Consider the following 10,388-nt stretch of genomic DNA (forward strand, 5'->3'; position numbering starts at 1 on the left):
ATCATTTCCAAAGCTTTTGGCAGCTTAATAGGCGAAGTTTGCCACAGAGCTAGAAACCCAAGACGCTAATCTGCATTGTCAAACTAGTAGGCAGCCTGGAGCTGACAGCTCATGCAGTACTCTACTAATCTGAATGATCCTGAAGTGACCTTTACACTATGGTAGTGCTGTTTGTAAGTGTAGTCTCTGCTTTTCCATTTAAATTGAATGTGGCTTCCACACAAGCCTGGCTGAACCCAAAGATTAAATGAGTACATGTGGTGTTGTTTAAAAGAATATGTTTGTCGTCATTTGTCGAGATATCACCTTCACGAGAATGTGACGAACATGTGATCACAGTCACCTTGGACCTCTGTGATTTAATCATTCTATCTTAGAGTCTAATTAAAAATGTGTGCCAAATTTTAATTTAAATTCTGTTGAATTAAGCTCCATGGAGGAGTTAGAAGTGCTATCACCCAGAAACAGGGGCCCTGTGGAGATGGTGGTCGAGTGTTGGTTTTCATTGCAAAATAACCCAATAACCCTTTCTAAAACTAAAATCACAATGTGCCAAATAAATCCTTGGTTTATGGAGTCACAGTGACTTTGACCACAACGATCTGATCAATTCAAGTCCAAGTTTGGGTTGGTTTTAAGATACATCATCAGTGATGTTCCTGGTGTCATCTGGGGTTTTGAGTCTTTCGACACCAGGCCCCTTGACCCAGATGACCCAGCTGAGGTTGATCAGGACTCAACTTGCATCCCAGCAGCAACAAGCCATGAGTCTCTACTCTTAATCCAGAGCCACCTTGTGGCTCTTTCGGTGGCCTCAGTAATGGAAGGTATATCCGGTTACTCCCGGCACCATCGGAGCCTTGCAGAGAGAACAACCCAAGAAGCCTCTTCAGTCCACCTCGATGGCGTCACATCCAGCCTGCAAGCCTCAGCTTCTGCACTCTTCTGCAAGTTCCTGGTTTTTGCTTACCTTCTTATCATGGGCCTCCCCCATATTTTATTCCCAAGGCACAATGAGTTCCCACATGATCATGTGTTGGGTAAAGTCCGAGTAAATGACCGTGTCGGGACACAGTGACATGTGAGTGTTGTGCGAGTGATGTGCTCTGGGAACTGAAGCGGTTTGTCAAGATCAGCTAAAAGCTGCAAGTCCAGGGTTTGTAGAAAACAGCCATGTTCTTGTCTGTGATGGTGGGGGATTCTCGCCAGCTTTGAGGAAGAGGATGGAATTCTTCCTAAGGTAGAATTTGTTGGGTCTGATGACGACTTCCACAGCTGCCTTGAGCATCTGATCATGGCACAAGTAGTAGCGCCCGTCAGCCAGGGCCTTAGCAGCCGCTAAGAAGGTGCTGCAGAGTTCCTCTCCTACCACAATGAGGACAGGAAGGTGACTCAGCCTTGGCCCACATGTGGAAGTTGCTTATGTTGCACCACTTTTTCCCCCCTTGTCCAGGCTCCTTGCTGAGTTCCTCTTCCTTAAGGAGAGATGAACATCAAGGCATTCCCAACACATGGCTTTCACAAAATACGACCTAAAATGTGTATTGAGGCCACGTAGACTTTGATCTCTGCCCCAGAAATTGAATCAGTTCATCCTTGAGTGCAGGTGTAGGTTTGAACCATATGTGAAGATATATCAGACTAACAAGAATGAGCTGGATGGACGGACAACCTGAAAGCAAAATGCCTCCGGTCACCGATGCAGAGGTCTAAAACAGAGAACTGAACGGAGAGACGTGAGCTTTATTTGCAACTCTGGAAGCGTCTGTGTTACAGTTAAAACGGGGAAGAGATACAATGAAGACACAGACCACATCATATGGAATGTTACATTTCAAGTAACAGGCTTGGATCCAAACACAAAGCAACACTGGACAAATTATAAAAGGATGACAACATAAAATATTGCATTTCCTCAAGTTATCTGCTCTGTAAACAATCGCTGGGCAGCAGTACTGAATTAAGAACAACATATTTATTATTATTATAGGAACATTTCTTGCAAGTTTATCATTTATGTTGTGTATGAAAGCAAAGTCCATTAGGCTGCTCTCCAAACTGAAACTGTATTTTTGAAACACAGTCATTTTTAAGTAAGACGGAACAAAAAAAAATTAAAAATAAATCAGGCAGTACATCATGTTGGTTATATCTCAGTGTTCTAAAAGACACTGAAGACATAATCCAAAACAGCAGCTATCGGTGGAATGATAAGTCGGGAATCAACTTTTGGTGCCATTATATAGATGCTCTGGATTCCTCAGCACTTTGATGACATTTAAATCAACTCATATGAGAAAATGCACAATAAACGTGCGTTATTTTAATCTGTGACTCACAGTTCCTTGACTAACACAAAGAACTGTAAGCGACAACAATAGGAACACCCAAAACGGTGGCAACTGTGTGGCCACAGCACTATGCAGTCATGTCTGTATGGGGACATCAGCCCACAGGTGGTCCACTTGGTGCAAGGCTTAGTCGTCTTCACTGGCTTCTTTACCTAATGTCTTTCTGCTGCAGAAAGGTCAGCGCTGCACTGGCTATATCAGCCTCTGAACGGAGCAGTCTTTTCCCTCCACAATGTGGACACACGGTTGAAATGAAAATCATCTGAAAACCAAAGACCATAATGGAGGTAGGGTGACTGTCTTTCAGTCTCTGGTCATTCTCACAGTGGAGGTGAATTCCACTCCAGCCTTTCCCCCATTCCACACACCCTCTACATATACGATATATGAAGGTGCATGGTAGGATCCAGATGGGAAAGGGCACTGCATGCATATTTGAGTCAATGCAGCACTGTCTATCCTGTGAATCGCCCCTTCAGAGGTCTTCGTATTCCAGGAAGTGGGTCCTCTGCAGCACTTTTACATGGCGCTCGTAGATTTTGAGGGCGGGGCCGAGTCGAATAGACAAGCCAGTCAGCACGTCACTGCGCTGCATTAGGAGGAGGGACTTGCCATCAATTTCCTGATGAGGAGAGAAAAGCAGTCAGTTAGCATCACTCTTCATTTTCTAAAAACAGTCTCTGGATACTTTCTCTTGTTATGGTGTACATGTACTGTACTCGATGGCGCCCTCGTGGTGGAGCACTAACCTGTGTTCGAAACGCCACGGCCTGTTCTGGAAAACCTGCAGCCGAAAAGTAACTGGCCACATCTGCCACAGTCCACTGCAACAAGTTCTGGTTCATCTTCTCTCTCTTCACTGAACTGGAGGAAGATCAGATGGAAAAGAGTCAAGAATGGCCACATCAAATTGAAATCACTTCAGTAGCTAAGTCGTACAGTATTTTCAAGCTTTAAGGTGACCTAGTCTGTAGTTAACTGTGAATATTTATTGTTGTTGCTATTTTGGTCTTAATATCTATTATTATTGTTAGGCTATTTGGTTTTCTGTATTATTAGGCGTTGCTTCCATTTAGATCTGCTGTATATCCCATATAAACACAGCATGAAACTGACTTCCAGATTCAAACTCCAGAGCTGCTTTTTTATCCCACTTCATCTCTGTTTCTCACAAACATGTATATGTGCTATTTAGGGGAGGAAATAAAAAATGAGTGTTAATGAAGTTGGAGTTAACTATTGCAGAAAGGGAAAGGGAACACGAACTGAGAAAATCTAGTTTGAGTTCAATAACGAGTTACTCACACATTGTCACCTTTGTCACCGTTCAGAAGACTGTCTTCGCTTGCTGTGAAGGACGATATGTCTATCTTCTTAAATGCACCTGTGGACAAAAGGGATGCTACATTATAAACAATGTGCAGTAAGAAAAACACATCTGTCGCCCTCCTTCTCTTAGAAAGTAGAGAGACAGGAGTATTCACAAAATCACAAGTGCTTTCACTTTCTTCTCAAATCATCTTGCACTGAATTAGTGTCTATGTTTTGGCGTCAAATCATTCATGAAAGCTGAACTCCAGTATTCCAACATTTTAAACAGAACATGAAATGGGAAGCTCAGCTCACATGACTCACCACAGGCACAAAGATGACAACCATGGTTCTAATGTTTTCCAGTTTTGCATCAAGTGCTAAATACACAATGTTTCTATCTATTTTTAAGCATGCATTTCACAACACTGATATTCAGTGTTCAAGATCTAGTGTTTAGGGTTTTCTATGTTTCTAGCATTCTGCACTGAGGAGTCTACCGTCACAGCACTGCACCTTTTTCTATTAGAGTTGATTCACGCTTCAGTACAGTGAAGCTCAGTGAACGAGCGAGTGAGCATCTTACCACACCAGCCCTCCTTCACAGGATGCTGGCAGCAATATCGTCATGCCTGTGACACATGACACGGACATCGCCCCCATTCTTCAATCACTTTTCAATACACCGCTTGACAAACTAGTTCCAAGCACAGCCCAAGAATCTGCAGCAGTAAAATATTTTAGTGTTGTCTTCTTCTGTTATGTCATGCTAGTCACTTGCTTGGAGGTTTCTTGGTAATGTCTCACTAAGAAAGGGTCTGAGCTCCAGAAACCTTTCATCATATTCATACCAACATGTGAAAAAAGTCCTGATGCCTTATTTTTCTGCACAACAAGCACAGAGGACAAAATATTATATGAATTATGAATATGAGTGCTGCAAAAGGACAGTGTTAGGCAATGACCTGAGAGTCAGAGTGGGTGCTACCTGAATGAAAGGTAGCATGACAAGCTTGTGAAGCATTCCAAACATCTTGAACAAGCCTCAAGGCGAGCACAGACACAAGAGGCTGAGAACCGGCGTTTAAACATAAAGCTGTCAGTAGTTAAAATAACCCCTAACGTGTGTGTCTGTGTGTGCGTTTCTGTTTTAGGAACCATTTTTCAAAACGAGAGACCGGTTTAGTGATCAGTCTGGTCTCTGGTGCAGATGCTACCTACACAGCAGTTATAGAAAAATAAAAACTCGGTAAACTCACAGTTGTCAGATGACAAAGACAGTGTAGGTGATTTTCCATCAGACACATTTTTCGTCTCATCCTGTACAAGAAAAAAAAACAAAATTCAACGTGGAAATATTAGGTAATTTGTCATGAAAAGGAATACAGGCACAGTAATAGGAGATGGCAGTTTAATATGTTTGTAGGAGGTAAAACAAAACTTTTCACAATGCAACCAGGAGGATAAAGCCCAACATAAATCTGGAGATGAATTAAATAAACAGAACTATAATAGGAACCTACAATTAAAAAACATATAGAGTACTTTCTACAATATACCAGCAACTAATGTCTTTTGGCCCGGTCCTGTTATCGTACAGTTATGGGAGACTGCTCATCTGGTTACTGTAAAGGTTCTGAGGTATGATAGACCCAAGTCATGTGAAGTGCTGTATTGTGGCAATAGGACTGAAACTATTGCCTCAAGACAAGATAGATATTTTTTTTTTTAAATCTTGTCAGCAGCTATTGTGAAAAGGCACAAGCTGGATCCACCAACCAGATGAACGGCTGATTGTAGTGAGTGAAATACACCGATCAGGCATAACATTATGACCACCTTCCTAATATTGTGTAGGTCTCCCTTGTGCCTCCAAAACAGTTGTGACTCATCAGAGGATGGACATGGGCCTTCTGAGGGTGTCCTGTGGTGTCTGGCAACAGAATGTTGTTAGTGGGGGCCTTTGGGTCCTATGGGTTGAGGGGAGGGGCCTCTGTGGATCATCCCACAGATACTTGATCAGTTTGGGATCTAGTGAATTTGGAGGCCAGGTCAACACCTTGTGCTGTTCTTCGTGTTTTTCTGGTTGTTCCTAAACTGTTTTTGTGTGTGTGCCTGTGTCAGGCTGCATCCTGCTGGGGATGGCTGCTGCCATCAAGGAGTGTCATTGCTATGTGGTGGGGGTGCCTGGTCTGGTCTAGGTGGGTGCTACATGTCTAAGTAACATCCACATGAATGCCAGGTCCAAAATTTTCCCAGCAGAACATTGAATTGTCACAAGATTGTCAGTGTAATTTACTTCACCTGTCAGTGGTTTTAATGTTGTGGCTGATCGGTGCATATTTTGTGGAGCAGCTGACTCAAAAGATAAGAATTCAAGAAGAGCATGGGGATATTGACCATGTACAGAATATATAGCAACGACAGGACTAAGGACTGAAGTATGGATGTGTTACAGTGACAATCTGCAGAGACAAGAAAATACAGATTCATGATTGTTTGTGCATTGATACAGTTTTTTTGCATTTTGTTTTTGTACTTTCGTACTTACTGCTATTATATGGTAACACAACGAAAATTAAGTTTAAAAAGAGGAATGTAGGCAAATTACCAGTCGTGCTGCATAGTCTGGAACCAACTGGTCAGACGAAAGGCTGCTATCCTCCTCCTTGCCTCGTTCTTCTTTCTTTACATTGTTTGGTGTGCAGGGGCTGGTAGTTCCAAAGTGGGTTGGTGGCTTTGTGGTTACTGCTATCAAAGAATGAACCAGTTACACAGTTACAAACCATTTACATACTGACGTGTACGATCCACATCTAACTTTATTCCTGACAAACTCGGTGATAAACAGACTGAATGCACAAAGGTATCTTTGAGCCATGGAGATAGATTATTTTCTCCTGCAACTCTGTTTCTAGCCAGACTTTTCTACTGTCAGTATACAAACAGCTAAGTATCTACAGTAAGTATGTAAAATCCCCCACCCCTGCTTCATATCCAGTGCGGAGCTAAGCATGAACTTGATAAAACAATAGTAGAGTGCTCTGTAGTGCCGGGTGCGCATATTACTCTGTTTAGCATTGTGAATACCTTTGTCTTTCTGCATTCCTGGGTGCTGGCGCTCCACTGGGCACAGTGCAGGATCATAAGCCCAGTTATTGTGTGCGAGGGCCCTCGGGCTGGAGGGGGGTAAGGAGCTGGGCCTCTCAGCGGCCCTCTGGAGAGAGGCACAGTCCAGACCAGCGCCAGGGCCGCAGTCAGGGCCGGGGCCAGGTGGAGTGCCAGAGGGAGTGGCAGAGGGAGAGCCAGAGGGAGAGCAGGGGGCAGAGGCAGCCCGAACGGGGGCACGGTGCACGGTGGCGTCTTCGTTTGTGCCGCCAGGAGACAGTCTGCTGTCCTGCCCGTCCCGGCTCTCATCAGCCCCCTCCTCGTCGGCATTACTGTCTGTGTCCATAGCCATAGAGGTGTCCGCCTGCAAAACAGAAGCAGAACTTCCATCACATTTGATCAGATGCCTGCTATTGATAGTTATATTAGCTATATATTCTGTAAATTAAGGGTGGGTTGTTATGTGGATAACATAAATCAAGTGTGTCACAATCCTGACACTGATGCATCTAGACCAATGCGCCAGGTTTATAGAGGAGCACATTTAATTCAGAGACCTCACGTCAAGTTTTAAAAAGCTGGAATCCCTGCAAGTTCAGAGGGGGTTGTTTGGATGACTGAGTAGGACTAATTGCATGCCGAGGGTGTCACATGAAAACACGCACATACAGATGTCGCAATTTGACCGCTGTGGTGGTAAATTATTGCCTTTGAGTGCCTCCGTCTCTTTCCGCGGTGCAGCGTTCACTGCGCAGACAAGACTGCGAGCAATGCCATCACTAATGTGTTTCCATGCCATTAGACATCCGAACACTGTTGACCTCTTGTATACAACTAGTTTGCACGAACGCACTCATTCTTTTCTTCGGGTTATTTTGCGTCGAAGGCGCTCCGAGTGAAAAATGTACCTCCTGTGCGACTGCGTGTCCAGGACCCAGCAGTCAGTCGAGCACGAGAGCGCACTAAAGCCCGCCCCGCTCCTGTGAACGGAGCCGCGTCTCCGCTTGTAGGGTATTCACCCATCGCACTGCATTTCACAGAACTTTCCCCGAGACACGGTCACAAAAAAAAACAAAAAAAAAAAACGCCGCCCCCCTGGATCTCAATCCAACACGATTTTCATTTCGACTCACAAACACTGCCGATGTGTTCGGTGCGCCCCAGTCTTTGGAGGCCTTCATGACTGTTCATTTTAACGTGTGAGGGGACAAAAGGGGGCCGAGGGGTGGCGTTTTTTGTTTTTCTCAAAATTTATCCAAAAGTGCGCATGGAGTTGGAAGCCGCGGTGAAGACCTCGCCATTGTGTCTCTTTAACAGAGCGCTTCCCAGGGCCGAGCCGCGGCAAAGCAGACCCGAGATAAACCCGGGCTTTCCCTCGACGGCGGCTCAAGACCGAGATCATGCAGCTCTCCGATAAAATGAGCATCAGCCCCCTCGGTTGCCAGTCTACTTTGACTTTGCATCGGGTCAGCGATTCGCAGTAAAAGCGAATGAACAGAAGTGCAACGCAAATGAGTCCGTTATCGGACACAGCGCTGTCTACATTTGACCCTGGTTTTGTGCCAAACCCGTGAGAGGCGTCAGCCCCGAGAGGCGCCTGTTCGTTTTAATCAAGCGTTTTGTAGCGACACACAAGCCTTTCATAGAACAAAGTCAATTTGATCTCAGCTTAACCCAAATCGGACAGGCGCATCCGCCATCTAGCGCCGGACGAACAGTTTGCGGTCGCTTTACGTTAGTTCAGGTCTTACAGGGTTACCGGCTGCTACGTGTTTCATCGCTCTGCAGTGCCGCGGTTCGCCTCAAAATGTTGCCAACAAATAGTTGCCAGAGTGCAGATATGCTTGTGCTTTACGGGACGACAGGGGCCGTAACAACAGTCGACACCGAGCATTGGACGTGACCGGGCTTGGCAGCGTGTCCGACAATGGATCTAGGGGTTCGACTTCAAGCACTGCGTCGGCAATCGCCCATCACTTGAAAACAGACGCAGCTCGCATAAATTAACTGGTGATAGTTTTACTCTGAGTACTTTATCGCAGTAATCGTCGATTCTTTAGCTGTTTTATGGCACAATGGGCAAAGATGTGGATATTATGAAGTCCAGACGTAACGGGTGAAATGTCATCATGGTCAGCCACAATGTGTGTGAGGACATGGCTCTAGTGAGGGCGCCTGGAAAGGCTGCCCTTGTTGTAACATGGAGAAAATAATAAACTACCCAACAATGTCCAACCGTCCCCCAGCCGACTCCTACATCGGCGGTGTTTCAGACTTTTTTCCTTTCCCTACTCCCACAGTTATTAAGTTAGCGAGAAGAAAAACGTGTATTTCCAGCCCTGGCCTTTCAAAATAAAATCCTCATTGGCGAACGCCACTCTGGCGCTCTTATTCTGAAACAAACCGCGCTCGACCTCCGACGTAACTCTACTCATTTCTCGGAGACTTAACAGTCTCCTCCCCTTAGCTCAACCAACGCCGACTTTGGGGCTTGAAAAGCGCTTTCTGCTGCTGATAATGGAGGCTCGGGTTGTTGCCAACGGGCTGGACGGTTCAACTTTTCCTGACAACTGTCTTTAAACAGTTAACCATCCGTTTAAAGTGCTTTGAAACCGGCGCAATGAAAAAAAAAATTCTCCACATTGAAATTCACGCGCACCTTCTGATGTTTTTTTTCCTTCCCCACCTCGGTAGCGCTCGAGCGAGGTCCAACCGCCGCTCCCCGTCTGCGGCAGTTTTTTTTTGGGTGCACTTGCAAATCACTTCCCCGACCACCCCCATGAACACACAAACAGACGTTTTCTGCACAAATCCCACTCCGCCCGGTTTACCTCCACCTGTTAATTTGCCGTGATGTGATATGACAATGACACGTGAGCTCGTTTAAACGTGCCTCGCGCAGCAGCCTCAACATACCTCCAAATCCTCCTCGTCCTGGTCAACAGGACCAAAAGCGCTGTCCCCGTTGCTCAAGTCGGAATGACTGGCTTCTTCCACCGCGCTCCCCCTCGCAGCCGTCGCCAACGATACATCTTCTTTTTTTCTGCTTCTCCGCTGAACCTTGGCGGCGTTTCGGTATGAAATGGAGCCCTTGTAGTTAACTTTGAGCACGATTTGTTCTTGAATCAGTTTCTCCAGTTCTGCGCAGGTTCGGTCGGGCTCGGACCCATGTCGTCTCCGGACCATTCGGCAAATCCTCTCCAAGTCCGGCCGAGCTTTACGAGACCGCAGCGAGTCGATAGTGTCCAAGATCCACTCGCGGTACTTGGATTCAGACATCTTTTCTGCTCGGCTGCTTCGCTTGTTTTTTTTTTTTGTTTTTTTCCTTTTGCTTTTTTTCGTACCTTAGTGCGTCAACCTTGTACGTTACACACACGGTGATATTCGTGAGCCGCGGTCCGAGCCCTGAGAAGCGGAAACCTCGCTGTACGCCTCCTGCGTTTGCGCTTAAGGTGGCTCGACGGAGTTCGAACGAAAAGTTTCACTCGCGAGGGGATTTTAAGGTGGAATTTGCAGTCCTGGACGGGAACGAGCGCCCGCCCTCGGTCCCGCGTGCGCCCTAAAAGGTGGGCATTTTGCTTACTTCTCAGAAAGTCGTGTATCACACAACAACCTTTG

The 10,388-nt window shown here is 45.8% G+C and overlaps 1 protein-coding gene across 1 annotated transcript; it reads right to left on the minus strand.

Moving 5' to 3' along the window:
• Window positions 1-1,342: 1,342 nt before the first annotated feature.
• On the minus strand, window positions 1,343-10,165 carry samd1a (sterile alpha motif domain containing 1a). Its single transcript, XM_084571216.1, has 7 exons — window positions 9,687-10,165; window positions 6,753-7,134; window positions 6,274-6,413; window positions 4,922-4,982; window positions 3,657-3,735; window positions 3,101-3,215; window positions 1,343-2,973 (listed from the first exon to the last, which is right to left on the minus strand). The coding sequence occupies exons 1-7, from the start codon at window positions 10,047-10,049 to the stop codon at window positions 2,827-2,829; spliced, it is 1,287 nt and encodes a 428-aa protein (XP_084427342.1). The 5' UTR covers window positions 10,050-10,165; the 3' UTR covers window positions 1,343-2,826.
• Between the last annotated feature and the right edge of the window lie 223 nt (window positions 10,166-10,388).

Source organism: Chelon labrosus (assembly GCF_963514085.1).
Source record: "Chelon labrosus genome assembly, chromosome: 21".
Classification (NCBI taxonomy): domain Eukaryota; kingdom Metazoa; phylum Chordata; class Actinopteri; order Mugiliformes; family Mugilidae; genus Chelon; species Chelon labrosus.

What these genes read in the sequence shown, in the direction of transcription:
- samd1a (XM_084571216.1), bottom strand. Translation starts at nt 10,049, where the DNA reads ATGTCTGAATCCAAGTACCGCGAGTGGATCTTGGACACTATCGACTCG. An exon ending in AGGACGAGGAGGATTTGGAG is followed by an intron (nt 7,135 to 9,686) that starts GTATGTTGAGGC and finishes TCTGTTTTGCAG; the next exon opens with GCGGACACCTCTATGGCTAT. An exon ending in GTCTTTGTCATCTGACAACT is followed by an intron (nt 3,736 to 4,921) that starts GTGAGTTTACCG and finishes TTTTGTCCACAG; the next exon opens with GTGCATTTAAGAAGATAGAC.